The sequence below is a fragment of the Pseudophryne corroboree genome, chromosome 10, assembly GCF_028390025.1.
Source record: "Pseudophryne corroboree isolate aPseCor3 chromosome 10, aPseCor3.hap2, whole genome shotgun sequence".
NCBI classification, from domain to species: domain Eukaryota; kingdom Metazoa; phylum Chordata; class Amphibia; order Anura; family Myobatrachidae; genus Pseudophryne; species Pseudophryne corroboree.
Window position 1 is genome coordinate 379,157,829 of NC_086453.1, and position 20,387 is coordinate 379,178,215.

General features: G+C 46.7%; 2 protein-coding genes across 11 annotated transcripts in view; one reads left to right on the plus strand and one right to left on the minus strand.

Moving 5' to 3' along the window:
* Window positions 1-1,616, plus strand: part of SCN3B (sodium voltage-gated channel beta subunit 3) — a 76,972-nt gene extending 75,356 nt beyond the window's left edge. Inside the window, exon 6 of the mRNA XM_063943818.1 lies at window positions 826-1,616. The gene's annotated coding sequence lies outside the window, so the exon portion shown is untranslated. The remainder of the gene's footprint in view (window positions 1-825) is intronic.
* Window positions 1,617-2,548: 932 nt separating this feature from the next.
* The window catches only part of GRAMD1B (GRAM domain containing 1B), a 662,311-nt gene continuing 644,472 nt past the window's right edge, over window positions 2,549-20,387 (minus strand). For all 10 annotated transcript variants that reach the window (XM_063943811.1, XM_063943810.1, XM_063943812.1 and 7 more), the window contains 3 exons: window positions 20,066-20,173; window positions 19,864-19,984; window positions 2,549-8,559 (listed from right to left, as the gene is read on the minus strand). In XM_063943811.1, coding sequence (XP_063799881.1) covers window positions 8,476-8,559; window positions 19,864-19,984; window positions 20,066-20,173 — 313 coding nt within the window. In that variant the 3' untranslated portion in view covers window positions 2,549-8,475. The remainder of the gene's footprint in view (window positions 8,560-19,863; window positions 19,985-20,065; window positions 20,174-20,387) is intronic.

Below are 20,387 nucleotides of genomic sequence, written 5' to 3' on the forward strand. Positions count from 1 at the left end.
CTCAGTCTGTGGCCTTCTGCTGCCTCCATTCCCCTCCTCACATCATGTCACTGCCCCTGTCACATGCAGCCCTGTCCTCACTGACACATCACTCATCTCCTGATATACTCTGTGCTGCTGGGGACCCTGCTCCTCCCACTATATAACTCTCAGTATGTGGCTTCCTGCTGCCTCCATTCCCCTCCTCACATCATGTCACTGCCCCTGTCACATGCTGCCCTGTCCTCACTGACACATCACTCATCTCCTGATATACTCTGTGCTGCTGAGGACCCTGCTCCTCCCACTATATAACTTTCAGTCTGTGGCTTCCTGCTGCCTCCATTCCCCTCCTCACATCATGTCACTGCCCCTGTCACATGCAGCCCTGTCCTCACTGACACATCACTCATCTCCTGATATACTCTGTGCTGCTGGGGACCCTGCTCCTCCCACTATATAACTCTTAGTCTGTGGCTTCCTGCTGCCTCCATTCCCCTCCTCACATCATGTCACTGCCCCTGTTACATACAGCCCTGTCCTCACTGACACATCACTCATCTCCTGATATACTCTGTGCTGCTGGGGACCCTGCTACTCCCTTATAAAGAGCCAGCTGATTATTAAAACAGAATTTTACACTATTTTCCTATTGAAATGCTTCCAGTAATAGAATGAAATTACCACCAAGCTCTTTGCAACTGTTCTACTAACCAATCGTCTAACACTTGCAGCAAGAAAAGGGTAATAAATGCCAGGACGCTGGAGTATAAACATTTGTAAGTTACACTTTTAGGATGAGATGACATTTGTTACGTAATAATTTGTCTTGTCTTCATTCCCCAGGTGGCCAAAATCCATCTCCTAACACCGGAACAGCAGCTGTCCTCTTAGATCCCGGTCTTTCTCCTGTGACGTCCCCTGTATAATACCCCCATGTACACCCTAGATCTCTAGAACGTCTCATCCCTGTATCTCATGTTGGAGGAGAAGCACAACGAAGACCAGAACTTGGAGTCGCTCATAGCTGAGGCAGCAAAATGGAGAAGAGATGAGTGGCCACGTCAATGTATAGCGTTTCCCACCTGGCCGTGGGTATGAACTCCTTACAGACATTTGGATGCGGCGTATTAACCAGGCTGCCGAGGCTTTGTGTGCCGAGCTACAATCCCCCCCGTGTCACAATGTCCCTAATCGCACCGATTGTGGAGTGGACACGTATCTGGTCAGGTGAAGGTGTCTTGTATCTGCTTGCAGAACCCTTCCACATTTCCGGTACACGCCACTTTCCCTATATTGTGAGTCTCTGGTGACGCGCTGTGATATCCTGGCAGACGCTCTATCCGCTTTATAACATTCGCCACTTTATTTCCCGCACTCGCAGAGTTTGAAAGTAGCGCAGCGCCCTGCACCAGGTATATAATCTTCCCTTTCTAGTTATAAAGTAACACGTATCCTCAGATCTGATATCGGGGGGAACGGACGCGACTGTTACATTGGAAGGACAGGAGATCACAGCGTTTGGGGGGCGATGTCTTCCTGACCCTAGCCGTTACCTGCCTGAGCCTCTTTCTAAAGAGAAATAAAAATGTGGCTTTGCTTTTTCTTTTGAGATCAGAATAAAATGTGTGAATGCACCAACGTACATATTTATATAGTGTATAAACACTGCGAAGTACAGAACTCTCTGTATGTCTTGCGTCAGACTGGTTTACGTGGGCTCGTCAGAAGCTGTGTTTATGGGAGGAGATATATTTCTACACCCCGGGGGATCTCCGCTCAGTGGGGGTCATTCCGAGTTGATCGCTCGCTAGCTGTTTTTAGCAGCCGTGCAAACGCATAGTCGCCGCCCACAGGGGAGTGTATTTTCGCTTTGCAAGTGTGCGATCACCTGTGCAGCCGAGCTCTGCAAAAACATTTTGTGCAGTTTCTGAGTTGCCCAGAACTTACTCAGCCGCTGCGATCACTTCAGCCTGCCCGGGCCCGGAATTGACGTCAGACACCCGCCCTGCAAATGCCCGGACACGCCTGCGTTTTTCCAACCACTCCCAGAAAACGGTCAGTTGCCACCCACAAACGCCTTCTTCCTGTCAATCTCCTTGCGATCAGCTGTGCGAATGGATTCTTCGTTAAATCCATCGCTCAGCAACGATCCGCTTTGTACCCGTACTACGTGCCGGCGCATTGCGGTGCATACGCAGGCGCAGTAGTGACCTGATCACTGCGCTTTGAAAAATGGCAGCATGCGATCAGGTCGGAATGACCCCCAGTGATCCCACTGCCCATCACGTTTTTGCAGAAACACTAAGAACAATAAATACTTCACACCACACTTGTTGGAGATTCACGGCAGATGTGGGGGTCACTTTATGATGCCGTACAGTGGGAGGGTCAAGTTGTACGAATGCACTAATTACATCATCCAGCCCACTCGGTGTTGGTCGGTGGGCAGGGTGGTCCTATGACAGGGATTCGGGGGAACCATAGACCCTTGCTGTCAGAAGGATGAGGTCACAATGCAGGGTGTTTGGAAATGGCAGCACGTAAAGAAAGACACCAGTCACATCCCTCATTGCAATACTTGTTTTTTTTATTCATAGTGGAGTCCTAGCTATTTCACATTGAGATTTGGCAGAGTAGCCATTATATACTTATATCACCAGGCCCCCAGGAGACCACGCCCTTGCGCACAGCGCAAAGGTTTTACTATTTTATTGTACAGTTAAAGTTCCCAAACTCCAGAGGTCAGTAACCAAGTACCGCCGCAGAACAACCCACATCCCCCAGACCTGACTGGCGATCGCTGCACTATAAGGCTGCACCCATGTGATATACCTGACACAGTAGCATTGTCTGCTGCCCTTGCTTCTCAACCATAAAAGCAGGAGGGGAGGGGGTGGGGGGGTCAGACTTTGTAATGGATTCCAGCACCTATCATTATAGTACAGGAGCGGCAGGTTACGGTTTGCTGGGAGCGTGCAAATCTCCAGCTTGCAGACACGGTAAATATATACCACCTTCCCTATAACCCTCCGCATACTTTTCGGGTTGCTAAGGTTATGTAACCACAAAATTCACCAGTAACTGGTTGTCACAGCGTTCGTGCTACACCCCCAGGGTCAGGCTCTGCGTCTGTCAGGGAGCAGCCGCGACGATTGTTGCAATATAACTAAATGAAAATATGCAGGCAGCACCAGTTAGTAATTACCCTCCATACATCTTGTAAACAGAATTAGCATTCAGCCACTACAGAGTCTCGCCGTTTCCATGCATCGACCTTTGTGAGGCGCAGATCAATAAAAGTCAGTTTGAAATTCATAAAAATATAGAGTCATTTCAGCAATAGCACAATAAGTAATAATATAGATTCCGATTTTTACTTTAGTACAACCTTAGACGTAAAAAGAAAACAAAGAAAGAAGCCGTTAATGCCCAGACAACCAGCCGCAGTGCGGTTATTACCACGCTGTATGGCAGCACCATCCGTACCGCTCAGGGTTAGCACCAAACGCAGAGCCTCGACGGGCAGCAGGCCTCACACAGATAATAAACCCTTCTCGCAGGGCAATGTTACACCTAAACATTGCTGAGGATGCCTGTCACTCTTCCAGACCAGCGGATTGGCCGGGGGTGGGGGTGGGACTCCTACACAAACACGGAATGGCACTAGGTTGGTATGGCAGCGATACAACTTAGAAAAAGCAGAATTACTGCAACCAGGGCTGCCGTCAGAAATTGTGGGGCCCGGGACTGACAAGGGCCCCCTACCAAAAAAACGTATTCTGCCATACCGCTCCACCCCTATGTGATGTCACACATCATGACGTTACTTGCAGTATAGGTGGAGCATTGCGGACCTGCAGGAACGAATCACAGAGCTGATGCGCAGGGAAGGCTTGTTTTAAGTCCTCCCTGCTCATCAGACCGCTGTTGTTGCGCTGCCTGTGCCGCTCTACAAGGTTTTGGCTGCAGGTGCCAGGGGTGGGATCCCCTCTCTATAAGGGCCCTGGACCCTAGTCCCCACAGTCCCCCCCTGATGACTGCCCTGACTGAAACCACGGGCTCTGATCCTTCTGCGAGGTGTGATGTCTAACAATTTCCAAGATGCATTCAGACCAGTGTCGGTGTGGACAGACAGTATCTATATATATATATATATATATATATATATATGTGTGGAAATCTGAATGTCAGTCTCCGTTACTGGAGACACTGGAAGCACCAAGTTCAACCCTAAGCTGTGCTGTCAGTCTGATGGTGAATGTGCTCGAATGATTAGCGTTATCCCACCCTTCCTGCGCTGCAAGTAATCATCCCCCAGCGACACTCATCACACATGTGACCCGTGTTTCAGAAGAGGAGGTGCCGGGAATGGAACACGGTAATATATAGTTACACGCCGTTATGTGAGGTTGGAAGCTCATCTTGTCGGGGTCAAACACGCATTCCGTTTCCTCGATGCGTGATATACTGTATGTCAGAGTTTCCAGCACCATGCAACCTGTTCTTCCCCTTTACCTCCAGTCCAGGGACTAGGAGACGCGTGAAGTCTCCATTTATACCCTGCACAAATCTAATTCCAACGCAGAACGTGTGTCATTCATATGCCTGAAACCCACGTATCACATGTACAATAGCAGTCGGGCACTAACCTGTCAAGTCTATAATAAAACCTGCAATATGAAAAGGACTTCCCCACCCATACCCTACCCCTGCCATCTGCAGACCTGTGCCATAATGCCAGTCCCAGGAGAGTGCAGGAGCGATATTCTGGCATATACAATATACAGATCAGCCGTTCTCTTCTGTTATGGGCCATAAATAGACCTGCTGAGGTCACTGGTTCCTAATGAATGATAATACAATTCTGCTGACATACTGCAAACGTTTATTCTACAAAACAATGTACCCATTAACGAGCGTTTGTTTTGCAGACTGGTTTATATATTTGGAACTTAGACGTCTCATTCTAAATCCACTTTAGGCAATTTCCAATTAATCAATACCCCCCCAATCATTTTACTTTCACTTGGAAGAGACGGGAGAGAAAGTGGGCGCCAGGCAGACGCCGGACGGTAGGCCAGTGAAAAAAGCACAGGAGCAGACATCTGACAAAAAAAATTGTTTTGCATATTTTTTAATGTACTTTTATACTCTGTTGTATGAAACCCTTTGCTACTGGGGTGATTCTCTCGGGAGAGAGACCCGGGGGCTCGTTTTCCATTCCAGAGCACAAAACACTTTCAGTACAGTAGCTGTAATTATTCTGCGTGCCTTGTGTGATCACTTAGTCTCCTGCAGGTCCAGCCCGACAAGCAGAGAACACCAGACATATCCAAGAGCTATACAGTTTATACACATCATGCAAATAAGTGCCATAATACTAATTAGCAGAGAGAGAGAGATCTCTGCCTTGGAAAGGGGTCCATTCTGAAACACATACTCCTATCCCTAAGACAGGGGTCATTACGTGTTAGCATGCAGCATCCTCTTTTTAGAATACGTCCTCTCAACCAGACATGTCAACACAATCCCCCCCCACCCCCTCCCACTCACCACCCCAAATAAACAGAACATGTGGAAAGAAAATCTGGGTATACAGCCAAGGACAGCAAGCGTTGAGATTGTGTTGCCACAAAAGCAAACCCAAAATAGCAGCATGGTTCTAAGCACAGGACAAACGTAAGGTCACATTCGTAGCCCCCTTCCCCCCCATAAAATTAACCTTAGCACAGCCAGGGCCCTGTACCACATTCTGTACAACAAACAAGGTGAAGCAAACGTAAGCGAAGCATAAGTGCAATATTAACTAGGGCAAAGAGCAGAAGGGAAGGCAATCGCTTAATCGGTCACTCTGTGCTAATGTCGCAATGACAATGGCTCGGGCCAGGGGACGGGGTTCGTAGGGTCTTACGTCAGGCATGTAAATGCTTAAAGGTGAACTTAAAAAAAGGATAAAGACGGTAAAAACCCCAACAATGATTAAAAATTTTTTTTTACGTATTTTATATATGTATATCCTAAATAGAGTGTCAAGGCAGGAGTGGGTCTATACAGGGTACAACACTACCACACTCATGATCCTCCGCAGAACTCTGATGGCATATGTGAGTAGGGAAGCATCCATGCAAGGGGGATATATAGATGGAGTCACGATTATCTTGGCCCCTCTGCTGCGCCTAGGTGCACCAAGGTTTATTAGCATAATCCTTTCATCTATTGTTCACAGCTGCAATACAATACAGAGAGAACAATACAGCAGGGGATTAAGTCATTACAGCAGGGGATTAAGTCATTACAGCAGGGGATTAAGTCATTACAGCAGGGGATTAAATCCGACTGCCCTGCCTCAATTAATCCTATTAAAGGCCAAGACGAAGATGGCTCCATCTGTAAAATTGCAATTAAAAGGTTACATCTTGTGTGCAAAAGAAAATGTATCTATGATGCTGTAATACAATGTTCCCCACATTTAACTGAATGGAAAGATGCAAAATGTATATATAGAAGTTCGGTCTTTGCACGGCCATCATAAAAACTACATCCGATCTCTTTGGAATTTTCTAGGGGGGTCAGAAATGTAAAGAACATTTTATTTGAATTCTGGAAAACAATAAAAGTGAAAGCTTTAATGCAATGTACAAGATTCCGGCGAGGCGGTGGGGCGTGGGGTGGGGCTAAGTGTTGATTGTTCACAGAACCAGTATAATAAATAATGATAAATACACCAGCCCAGTGGATTCTACAGAATTATCAGAACCGTCCACGGCTATTCCTGCGGTCTAGGACAGCACCTCAGTGTCACGCTCTGCACTCTACAGACCAGGCAGGTGAGGGGGCAGCTGCCTGATCCCCCAATCTTTGGAATCGTAGGACTGCCTGTTACACTTGGAAGAACATGTGCGATGTGATGACACAACTAACCAGGCCTTAAAGTTTCTGTCGAACGGCCGACCGGACACGGAGGTGGTGCCAATACTGGAATGCAGACCCAATCCCCCACCACACGGTACAGGCAGCCAGCTACCATAGTATCACGCACCTACGGTAGTATCGTTCTCCACTAAGCAAATATATGGCAATGTCAACCAAAGCCGGCTGGTTAACGAAAAGCCCTTTCTAAAGGAACTGGCGTTGGGCGTAGCGATCTCTCCTGCGCTGCCAGCTATCTACATCGTAGTCTACAGAATCCCTTAGTTTATAGCAGCATTCCCTTATGTACTTAGAGATTTGTTTCTACCTAAACAGACACATTCATAGTTTGACAGTCATTCATAGTAACGTGCGGCAACAGCGTCTGCAATGACAGGTCGGGAACACCAAATGCAATGAGGGACAAGCCGTCAGAACTCGTGAAACGCGTCAAGTTACAGCAACCTATACTTACTGTATGCGTTATGCCATTTCATTCTGGCGTTAAGAAGAATGTAACAATTGCAGTGATTATTAGGGAACTTTAGTCTAAATTTGGCACCGAGTCACAATGGTGTAATCAGCGTCCTGTGGCATATCCTAAAAGATCGGTACTCCTAGCCGCTATGGCAACAGAAGTGCAGGCGTTCCCTTCTAGCTGGCAGGGCATATTGGTACTTGTAGTTCCACCACACATGTATCGCCACAAGTTTTATCGTGATCATTGGCGCTGCAATCTTGCGTTTGTCCCGCATTGTATTTAGGAAGAACCGCCATTGATTAAACTCATTGGGGGCTCAGAAAAATAGAAAATAAATACTATATTACCAGTCCTTACCACCAAACATTGGTGTGACCAGGTTACTCAGAGACATTTTAAACCCTACAGCTGTTGCTTAGGGAAGAGCTGCAGGAACCGCAGCTTATTCCAAACAAGGAACTGACATACATTTGAAAAGTAAGACAAATAAATCCCTAATATTCAAGCTTTAAATTACTCAAGATTAAAAAAAAAAAATGTTATAAAAACTCTCATCTCCCACATATTGCTCCACACAGGAGGCAGGACACTCTCAGATACTGCAGTCTCCGGTTTGGTAGGACTATTGCTCGGTGGCAGTGGATCAGTCCGCACGGAGCTATTGTGCCTTTTGCTCCATACTTCTCTTCTACTCCTAGTCCTGGGGGTGCCTCTGTTTGTCTCCTCAGCAGCCATTTGGGGGGCACCGTCTTAGATCTCAGGGGTGCGGTAGGCGGACATCAGCAAGGTTTGCAGGTGTCGGAGGTAGAGCAACGGCACACAACGATACCATAGACGGAGGTAGATCCTCTTTCCGAGTAAAAGCTGCGCTCTTCCTTCTTCAGAGCAACGCTGAGTAAACGGTCAGAAACACCATTCCCAGTATCTCCGAGCCAAAGGTCTATAGCAGCCGGGGGAAGACCCCCCCTCTGTACAGCTGCTTTGTAAAATTCATTTTAGAATATAAATTTGTATTCATAGTATACATATATATATGTATCTACATATAAATCTTTTCTATACACATATTGCACGCTATCTCCCGCCGGCCACTGCATGGCTCTTCACTGGTACGGTTTGTCCTCCGAGTCTGAGGAAATATCTCGCGACATGATCCCATTCTGAAGGTTTATCAAGGAGTCTTTCATCTGGAGATGGAAATAGAGAGTCACGTGTTAGAGAAAGGGACGGGCAGAGACGCACAGCGCCGCGCAGTGCACCCGTATGATCACAGGTAAGGTGCCGCTGCCGCAGTGATATACGGTGCTGTGTGCAGTATTTGTGTCCACAGATTGTATTGAATAGCTACAGAATTCTGAAAATAATATGAAACAGACACAGTGTTTCCTTTCCATTACCACAAGCACTATCACAGACAGAATGTGTCATTCTAGTACAGGACATAAAGCCTAAACAAGAGGTAATCCGGGAATCTTTCCACATACACAATTTACTTTGCTGGTTCTGACTCTCATTAAGTCATCTCATCCTGGTGTGACATCACTGATACGTCTCACTAGTGTGAGGTCACTACAGGCTGCTGTGCAGTAAGTCAGCTATACCTGGTGTTATATCACTGTAATTCTCACAAGTGTGAGGTCACTATAGGCTGTTGTGCAGTAAGTCAGCTATACCTGGTGTGATATCACTGTAATTCTCACTAGTGTGAGATCACTACAGGCTGCTGTGCAGCAAGTCAACTCTACCTGGTGTGACATCACTGGTAATTCTCACTAGTGTGAGGTCCCTACAGGCTGCTGTGCAGTAAGTCAGCTATACCTGGTGTGACATCACTGGTAATTCTCATTAGTGTGAGGTCACTACAGGCTGTTGTGCAGTAACTCAGCTATACCTGGTGTGACATCAATGGTAATTCTCACTAGTGTAAGATCACTATAGGCTGCTGTGCAGCAGGTCAGCTATACCTGGTGTGACATCACTGGTAATACTCACTAGTGTGAGGTCACTACAGGCTGATGTGCAGTAAGTCAGCTATACCTGGTGTGACATCAATGGTAATTCTCACTAGTGTAAGATCACTATAGGCTGCTGTGCAGTAGGTCAGCTATACCTGGTGTGACATCACTGGTAATTCTCACTAGTGTGAGGTCACTACAGGTCGCTGTGCAGTAAATCAGGTATACCTGTTGTGACATCACTGGTAATTCTCACTAGTGTGAGGTCACTACAGGCTGCTGTGCAGTAAGTCAGCTATACCTGGTGTGATATCACTGTAATTCTCACTAGTGTGAGGTCACTATAGGCTGTTGTGCAGTAAGTAATCTCATCCTGGTGTGACATCACTGATACGTCTCACTAGTGTGAGGTCACTACAGGCTGCTGTGCAGTAAGTCAACTCTACCTGGTGTGACATCACTGGTAATTCTCACTAGTGTGAGATCACTACAGGCTGTTGTGCAGTAATTCAGCTATACCTGGTGTGACATCACTGGTAATTCTCACTAGTGTGAAGTCACTACAGGCTGTTGTGCAGTAAGTCAACTCTACCTGGTGTGACATCACTGGTAATTCTCATTAGTGTGAGGTCACTACAGGCTGTTGTGCAGTAACTCCGCTATACCTGGTGTGACATCAATGGTAATTCTCACTAGTGTAAGATCACTATAGGCTGCTGTGCAGTAAGTCAGCTATACCTGGTGTGACATCACTGGTAATTCTCACTAGTGTAAGATCACTATAGGCTGCTGAGCAGTAGGTCAGCTATACCTGGTGTGACATCACTGGTAATTCTCACTAGTGTGAGGTCACTACAGGTCGCTGTGCAGTAATCAGGTATACCTGGTGTGACATCACTGGTAATTCTCACTAGTGTGAGGTCACTACAGGCCACTGTGCAGTAAATCAGCTATACCTGGTGTGACATCACTGGTAATTCTCACTAGTGTGAGGTCACTACAGGCTGTTGTGCAGTAAGTCAACTCTACCTGGTGTGACATCAATGGTAATTCTCACTTGTAAGATCACTATAGGCTGCTGTGCAGTAGGTCAGCTATACCTGGTGTGACATCACTGGTAATTCTCACTAGTGTGAGGTCACTACAGGTCGCTGTGCAGTAAATCAGGTATACCTGGTGTGACATCACTGGTAATTCTCACTAGTGTGAGGTCACTACAGGCCACTGTGCAGTAAATCAGGTATACCTGGTGTGACATCACTGATACGTCTCACTAGTGTAAGGTCACTACAGGCTGCTGCAGAGTAAGTCAGCTATACCTGGTGTGACATCACTGGTAATTCTCACTAGTGTGAGGTCACTACAGGCTGCTGTGCAGTAAGTCAGCTATACCTGGTGTGACATCACTGGTAATTCTCACTATTGTGAGGTCACTACAGGCTGCTGCAGAGTAAGTCAACTATACCTGGTGTGACATCACTGGTAATTCTCACTAGTGTGAGGTCACTACAGGCCACTGTGCAGTAACTCAGCTATACCTGGTGTGACATCACTGGTAATTCTCACTAGTGTAATATCACTATAGGCTGCTGTGCAGTAAGTCAGATATACCTGGTGTGACATCACTGGTAATTCTCACTAGTGTGAGGTCACTACAGGTCGCTGTGCAGTAAATCAGGTATACCTGGTGTGACATCACTGGTAATTCTCACTAGTGTGAGGTCACTACAGGCTGCTGTGCAGTATGTCAGCTATACCTGGTGTGATATCAATGGCAATTCTCACTAGTGTGAGGACACTACAGGCTGCTGTGCAGTAAATCAGGTATACCTGGTGTGACATCACTGGTAATTCTCACTTGTGAGGTCACTACAGGTCGCTGAGCAGTAAGTCATCTCTACCTGGTGTGACATCACTGGTAATTCTCACTAGTGTGAGATCACTACAGGTTGCTGTGCAGTAAGTCAGCTATACCTGGTGTGACATCAATGGCAATTCTCACTAGTGTGAAGACACTACAGGCTGCTGAGCAGTAAATCAGGTATACCTGGTGTGACATCACTGGTAATTCTCACTAGGGTGAGGTCACTACAGGCTGCTGTGCAGTAAGTCAGCTATACCTGGTGTGATATCACTGGTAATTCTCACTAGTGTGAGGTCACTACAGGCCACTGTGCAGTAACTCAGCTATACCTGGTGTGACATCAATGGCAATTCTCACTAGTGTGAGGACACTACAGGCTGTTGTGCAGTAAATCAGGTATACCTGGTGTGACATCACTGGTAATTCTCACTAGGGTGAGGTTACTACAGGCTGCTGTGCAGTAAATCAGGTATACCTGGTGTGATATCACTGATACGTCTCACTAGTGTGAGGTCACTACAGGCTGCTGCAGAGTAAGTCAGCTATACCTGGTGTGACATCAATGGTAATTCTCACTGGTGTGCGGTCACTACAGGCCGCTGAGAAGTAAGTGAGCTATACCTGGTGTGACATCACTGGTAATTCTCACTAGTGTGAGGACACTACAGGCTGCTGATTAGAAAGTCAGCTATACCTGGTGTGACATCACTGGTAATTCTCACTAGTGTGCGGTCACTACAGGCCGCTGAGAAGTAAGTCAGCTATACCTGGAGTGATATCACTGGTAATTCTCACTAATGTGAGATCACTACAGGCTGCTGTGCAGTAAGTCAGCTATACCTGGTGTGACATCACTGGTAATTCTCACTAGTGTGAGGTCACTACAGGCTGCTGTGCAGTAAGTCAGCTATACCTGGTGTGACATCACTGGTAATTCTCACTAGTGTGAGGTCACTATAGGCTGCTGAGCAGTAATTCAGCTATACCTGGTGTGACATCACTGGTAATTCTCACTAGTGTGAGGTCACTACAGGCCACTGTGCAGTAAATCAGGTATACCTGGTGTGACATCACTGATACGTCTCACTAGTGTGAGGTCACTACAGGCTGCTGCAGAGTAAGTCAGCTATACCTGGTGTGACATCACTGGTAATTCTCACTAGTGTAAGATCACTATAGGCTGCTATGCAGTAGGTCAGCTATACCTGGTGTGACATAACTGGTAATTCTCACTAGTGTGAGGTCACTACAGGCTGCTGTGCAGTAAGTCAGCTATACCTGGTGTGACATCACTGGTAATTCTCACTAGTGTGAGGTCACTACAGGCTGTTGTGCAGTAAGTCAACTCTACCTGGTGTGACATCAATGGTAATTCTCACTAGTGTAAGATCACTATAGGCTGCTGTGCAGTAGGTCAGCTATACCTGGTGTGACATCACTGGTAATTCTCACTAGTGTGAGGTCACTACAGGTCGCTGTGCAGTAAATCAGGTATACCTGGTGTGACATCACTGGTAATTCTCACTAGTGTGAGGTCACTACAGGCCACTGTGCAGTAAATCAGGTATACCTGGTGTGACATCACTGATACGTCTCACTAGTGTAAGGTCACTACAGGCTGCTGCAGAGTAAGTCAGCTATACCTGGTGTGACATCACTGGTAATTCTCACTAGTGTGAGGTCACTACAGGCTGCTGTGCAGTAAATCAGCTATACCTGGTGTGACATCACTGGTAATTCTCACTAGTGTGAGGTCACTACAGGCTGCTGCAGAGTAAGTCAACTATACCTGGTGTGACATCACTGGTAATTCTCACTAGTGTGAGATCACTATAGGCTGCTGTGCAGTAAGTCAGCTATGCCTGGTGTGACATCACTGGTAATTCTCACTAGTGTGAGGTCACTACAGGCCACTGTGCAGTAACTCAGCTATACCTGGTGTGACATCACTGGTAATTCTCACTAGTGTAAAATCACTATAGGCTGCTGTGCAGTAAGTCAGATATACCTGGTGTGACATCACTGGTAATTCTCACTAGTGTGAGGTCACTACAGGTCGCTGTGCAGTAAATCAGGTATACCTGGTGTGACATCACTGGTAATTCTCACTAGTGTGAGGTCACTACAGGCTACTGTGCAGTAAGTCATCTCTACCTGGTGTGACATCACTGGTAATTCTCACTAGTGTGAGGTCACTACAGGCTGCTGTGCAGTAAGTCAGCTATACCTGGTGTGACATCAATGGCAATTCTCACTAGTGTGAAGACACTACAGGCTGCTGAGCAGTAAATCAGGTATACCTGGTGTGACATCACTGGTAATTCTCACTAGGGTGAGGTCACTACAGGCTGCTGTGCAGTAAGTCAGCTATACCTGGTGTGATATCACTGGTAATTCTCACTAGTGTGAGGTCACTACAGGCCACTGTGCAGTAACTCAGCTATACCTGGTGTGACATCAATGGCAATTCTCACTAGTGTGAGGACACTACAGGCTGTTGTGCAGTAAATCAGGTATACCTGGTGTGACATCACTGGTAATTCTCACTAGGGTGAGGTCACTACAGGCTGCTGTGCAGTAAGTCAGCTATACCTGGTGTGATATCACTGGTAATTCTCACTAGTGTGAGGTCACTACAGGCCACTGTGCAGTAACTCAGCTATACCTGGTGTGACATCAATGGCAATTCTCACTAGTGTGAGGTCACTATAGGCTGCTGAGCAGTAATTCAGCTATACTTGGTGTGACATCACTGGTAATTCTCACTAGTGTGAGGTCACTATAGGCTGCTGAGCAGTAATTCAGCTATACCTGGTGTGACATCACTGGTAATGCTCACTAGTGTGAGGACACTACAGGCTGCTGATTAGTAAGTTAGCTATACCTGGTGTGACATCACTGGTAATTCTCACTAGTGTGAGGTCACTACAGGTCGCTGTGCAGTAAATCAGGTATACCTGGTGTGACATCACTGGTAATTCTCACTAGTGTGAGGTCACTACAGGCTACTGTGCAGTAAGTCATCTCTACCTGGTGTGACATCACTGGTAATTCTCACTAGTGTGAGGTCACTACAGGCCGCTGAGCAGTAAGTCAGCTATACCTGGAGTGATATCACTGGTAATTCTCACTAATGTGAGGTCACTACAGGCTGCTGTGCAGTAAGTCAGCTATACCTGGTGTGACATCACTGGTAATTCTCACTAATGTGAGGTCACTACAGGCTGCTGTGCAGTAACTCCGCTATACCTGGTGTGACATCACTGGTAATTCTCACTAGTGTGAGGTCACTACAAGCTGTTGTGCAGTAAGTCAGCTATACCTGGTGTGACATCACTGGTAATTCTCACTAGTGTGCGGTCACTACAGGCCGCTGAGCAGTAAGTCAGCTATACCTGGAGTGATATCACTGGTAATTCTCACTAATGTGAGATCACTACAGGCTGCTGTGCAGTAACTCCGCTATACCTGGTGTGACATCACTGGTAATTCTCACTAGTGTGAGGTCACTAAAAGCTGTTGTGCAGTAAGTCAGCTCTACCTGGTGTGACATCACTGGTAATTCTCACTAGTGTGAGGTCACTACAGGCTGCTGTGCAGTAACTCAGCTATACCTGGTGTGACATCACTGGTAATTCTCACTAGTGTGAGGTCACTACAGGCCACTGTGCAGTAACTCAGCTATACCTGGTGTGACATCACTGGTAATTCTCACTAGTGTAATATCACTATAGGCTGCTGTGCAGTAAGTCAGATATACCTGGTGTGACATCACTGGTAATTCTCACTAGTGTGAGGTCACTACAGGTCGCTGTGCAGTAAATCAGGTATACCTGGTGTGACATCACTGGTAATTCTCACTAGTGTGAGGTCACTACAGGCTGCTGTGCAGTATGTCAGCTATACCTGGTGTGATATCAATGGCAATTCTCACTAGTGTGAGGACACTACAGGCTGCTGTGCAGTAAATCAGGTATACCTGGTGTGACATCACTGGTAATTCTCACTTGTGAGGTCACTACAGGTCGCTGAGCAGTAAGTCATCTCTACCTGGTGTGACATCACTGGTAATTCTCACTAGTGTGAGATCACTACAGGTTGCTGTGCAGTAAGTCAGCTATACCTGGTGTGACATCAATGGCAATTCTCACTAGTGTGAAGACACTACAGGCTGCTGAGCAGTAAATCAGGTATACCTGGTGTGACATCACTGGTAATTCTCACTAGGGTGAGGTCACTACAGGCTGCTGTGCAGTAAGTCAGCTATACCTGGTGTGATATCACTGGTAATTCTCACTAGTGTGAGGTCACTACAGGCCACTGTGCAGTAACTCAGCTATACCTGGTGTGACATCAATGGCAATTCTCACTAGTGTGAGGACACTACAGGCTGTTGTGCAGTAAATCAGGTATACCTGGTGTGACATCACTGGTAATTCTCACTAGGGTGAGGTTACTACAGGCTGCTGTGCAGTAAATCAGGTATACCTGGTGTGATATCACTGATACGTCTCACTAGTGTGAGGTCACTACAGGCTGCTGCAGAGTAAGTCAGCTATACCTGGTGTGACATCAATGGTAATTCTCACTGGTGTGCGGTCACTACAGGCCGCTGAGAAGTAAGTGAGCTATACCTGGTGTGACATCACTGGTAATTCTCACTAGTGTGAGGACACTACAGGCTGCTGATTAGAAAGTCAGCTATACCTGGTGTGACATCACTGGTAATTCTCACTAGTGTGCGGTCACTACAGGCCGCTGAGAAGTAAGTCAGCTATACCTGGAGTGATATCACTGGTAATTCTCACTAATGTGAGATCACTACAGGCTGCTGTGCAGTAAGTCAGCTATACCTGGTGTGACATCACTGGTAATTCTCACTAGTGTGAGGTCACTACAGGCTGCTGTGCAGAAAGTCAGCTATACCTGGTGTGACATCACTGGTAATACTCACTAGTGTGAGGTCACTATAGGCTGCTGAGCAGTAATTCAGCTATACTTGGAGTGACATCACTGGTAATTCTCACTAGTGTGAGGTCACTATAGGCTGCTGGGCAGTAATTCAGCTATACCTGGTGTGACATCACTGGTAATTCTCACTAGTGTGAGGTCACTACAGGCCACTGTGCAGTAAATCAGGTATACCTGGTGTGACATCACTGATACGTCTCACTAGTGTGAGGTCACTACAGGCTGCTGCAGAGTAAGTCAGCTATACCTGGTGTGACATCACTGGTAATTCTCACTAGTGTAAGATCACTATAGGCTGCTATGCAGTAGGTCAGCTATACCTGGTGTGACATAACTGGTAATTCTCACTAGTGTGAGGTCACTACAGGCTGCTGTGCAGTAAGTCAGCTATACCTGGTGTGACATCACTGGTAATTCTCACTAGTGTGAGGTCACTACAGGCTGTTGTGCAGTAAGTCAACTCTACCTGGTGTGACATCAATGGTAATTCTCACTAGTGTAAGATCACTATAGGCTGCTGTGCAGTAGGTCAGCTATACCTGGTGTGACATCACTGGTAATTCTCACTAGTGTGAGGTCACTACAGGTCGCTGTGCAGTAAATCAGGTATACCTGGTGTGACATCACTGGTAATTCTCACTAGTGTGAGGTCACTACAGGCCACTGTGCAGTAAATCAGGTATACCTGGTGTGACATCACTGATACGTCTCACTAGTGTAAGGTCACTACAGGCTGCTGCAGAGTAAGTCAGCTATACCTGGTGTGACATCACTGGTAATTCTCACTAGTGTGAGGTCACTACAGGCTGCTGTGCAGTAAATCAGCTATACCTGGTGTGACATCACTGGTAATTCTCACTAGTGTGAGGTCACTACAGGCTGCTGCAGAGTAAGTCAACTATACCTGGTGTGACATCACTGGTAATTCTCACTAGTGTGAGATCACTATAGGCTGCTGTGCAGTAAGTCAGCTATGCCTGGTGTGACATCACTGGTAATTCTCACTAGTGTGAGGTCACTACAGGCCACTGTGCAGTAACTCAGCTATACCTGGTGTGACATCACTGGTAATTCTCACTAGTGTAAAATCACTATAGGCTGCTGTGCAGTAAGTCAGATATACCTGGTGTGACATCACTGGTAATTCTCACTAGTGTGAGGTCACTACAGGTCGCTGTGCAGTAAATCAGGTATACCTGGTGTGACATCACTGGTAATTCTCACTAGTGTGAGGTCACTACAGGCTACTGTGCAGTAAGTCATCTCTACCTGGTGTGACATCACTGGTAATTCTCACTAGTGTGAGGTCACTACAGGCTGCTGTGCAGTAAGTCAGCTATACCTGGTGTGACATCAATGGCAATTCTCACTAGTGTGAAGACACTACAGGCTGCTGAGCAGTAAATCAGGTATACCTGGTGTGACATCACTGGTAATTCTCACTAGGGTGAGGTCACTACAGGCTGCTGTGCAGTAAGTCAGCTATACCTGGTGTGATATCACTGGTAATTCTCACTAGTGTGAGGTCACTACAGGCCACTGTGCAGTAACTCAGCTATACCTGGTGTGACATCAATGGCAATTCTCACTAGTGTGAGGACACTACAGGCTGTTGTGCAGTAAATCAGGTATACCTGGTGTGACATCACTGGTAATTCTCACTAGGGTGAGGTCACTACAGGCTGCTGTGCAGTAAGTCAGCTATACCTGGTGTGATATCACTGGTAATTCTCACTAGTGTGAGGTCACTACAGGCCACTGTGCAGTAACTCAGCTATACCTGGTGTGACATCAATGGCAATTCTCACTAGTGTGAGGACACTACAGGCTGCTGTGCAGTAAATCAGGTATACCTGGTGTGACATCACTGATACGTCTCACTAGTGTGAGGTCACTACAGGCTGCTGCAGAGTAAGTCAGCTATACCTGGTGTGACATCACTGGTAATTCTCACTAGTGTGCGGTCACTACAGGCCGCTGAGAAGTAAGTGAGCTATACCTGGTGTGACATCACTGGTAATTCTCACTAGTGTGAGGACACTACAGGCTGCTGATTACTAAGTCAGCTATACCTGGTGTGACATCACTGGTAATTCTCACTAGTGTGCGGTCACTACAGGCCGCTGAGAAGTAAGTCAGCTATACCTGGAGTGATATCACTGGTAATTCTCACTAATGTGAGATCACTACAGGCTGCTGTGCAGTAAGTCAGCTATACCTGGTGTGACATCACTGGTAATTCTCACTAGTGTGAGGTCACTACAGGCTGCTGTGCAGTAAGTCAGCTATACCTGGTGTGACATCACTGGTAATTCTCACTAGTGTGAGGTCACTATAGGCTGCTGAGCAGTAATTCAGCTATACTTGGTGTGACATCACTGGTAATTCTCACTAGTGTGAGGTCACTATAGGCTGCTGAGCAGTAATTCAGCTATACCTGGTGTGACATCACTGGTAATGCTCACTAGTGTGAGGACACTACAGGCTGCTGATTAGTAAGTTAGCTATACCTGGTGTGACATCACTGGTAATTCTCACTAGTGTGAGGTCACTACAGGTCGCTGTGCAGTAAATCAGGTATACCTGGTGTGACATCACTGGTAATTCTCACTAGTGTGAGGTCACTACAGGCTACTGTGCAGTAAGTCATCTCTACCTGGTGTGACATCACTGGTAATTCTCACTAGTGTGAGGTCACTACAGGCCGCTGAGCAGTAAGTCAGCTATACCTGGAGTGATATCACTGGTAATTCTCACTAATGTGAGGTCACTACAGGCTGCTGTGCAGTAAGTCAGCTATACCTGGTGTGACATCACTGGTAATTCTCACTAATGTGAGGTCACTACAGGCTGCTGTGCAGTAACTCCGCTATACCTGGTGTGACATCACTGGTAATTCTCACTAGTGTGAGGTCACTACAAGCTGTTGTGCAGTAAGTCAGCTATACCTGGTGTGACATCACTGGTAATTCTCACTAGTGTGCGGTCACTACAGGCCGCTGAGCAGTAAGTCAGCTATACCTGGAGTGATATCACTGGTAATTCTCACTAATGTGAGATCACTACAGGCTGCTGTGCAGTAACTCCGCTATACCTGGTGTGACATCACTGGTAATTCTCACTAGTGTGAGGTCACTAAAAGCTGTTGTGCAGTAAGTCAGCTCTACCTGGTGTGACATCACTGGTAATTCTCACTAGTGTGAGGTCACTACAGGCTGCTGTGCAGTAACTCAGCTATACCTGGTGTGACATCACTGGTAATTCTCACTAGTGTGAGGTCACAACAGGCCACTGTGCAGTACGTCAGCTTTACCTGGTGTGACATCACTGGTAATTCTCACTAGTGTGAGGTCACTACAGGCTGATGTGCAGTACGTCAGCTTTACCTGGTGTGACATCACTGGTAATTCTCACTAGTGTGAGGTCACTACAGGCTGATGTGCAGTACGTAAGCTTTACCTGGTGTGACATCACTGGTAATTCTCACTAGTGTGAGGTCACTATAGGCTGATTATTATGGTAGTGAGTAGCCAGCACAGGGAACATTAACCACTAATACCAATAACCAGGGTACAGTTCCATCTATCAGTGGCTGGTGTAAGTCACTACTGTCTTCTCACCCCTGACACCACTCTAATCTCGTCTGTTCACCGGAAAGAGGCTCTCAGTACCAGTCTCCTGAAGATCTCCTCCCTACGTACCTGGTCCAGCAACATCACGGATGACTTGATAATCTGCCTCCACTTCTGCAGCTCAGTGTCGTGGTGTTTTTGCTGAGACTCCAACAACTGGGTCCATTCGGCTTCTGACTGTGGGAGGGGGCTGGACAGGAGAGAGCGAGGTTAGTGAGCGGAAGGCTGTGGAATGGCACCCACTTTCCAGACCTCACCCCTGTGTTTATACCTCTCCTGTAGTCGAAGTCCCTGCCACGTGGTAAGCACTTGGGTGCTATACTCCAACATCCACAACTTGTAGAAGAGCATCATATTCAGAATGACCAGCAGAACCAGGCTGTAAGGACACAGAGAACGTGTGAGAGGTGACTGGCGTCTAGACTGCGTCCAACAGAACACGGGATACATTGCTTTATCTCATTTTGTTCTGTGTAAAGTTTACACTTGTCTCTGGGTTTTTTTTCAATCTCAAAACCATGCAAAATAAGTCAGCAGAAAATATTTGTAACATTGAACAATTGCCGTGAATAGTGAATATAATCAGATGGTCA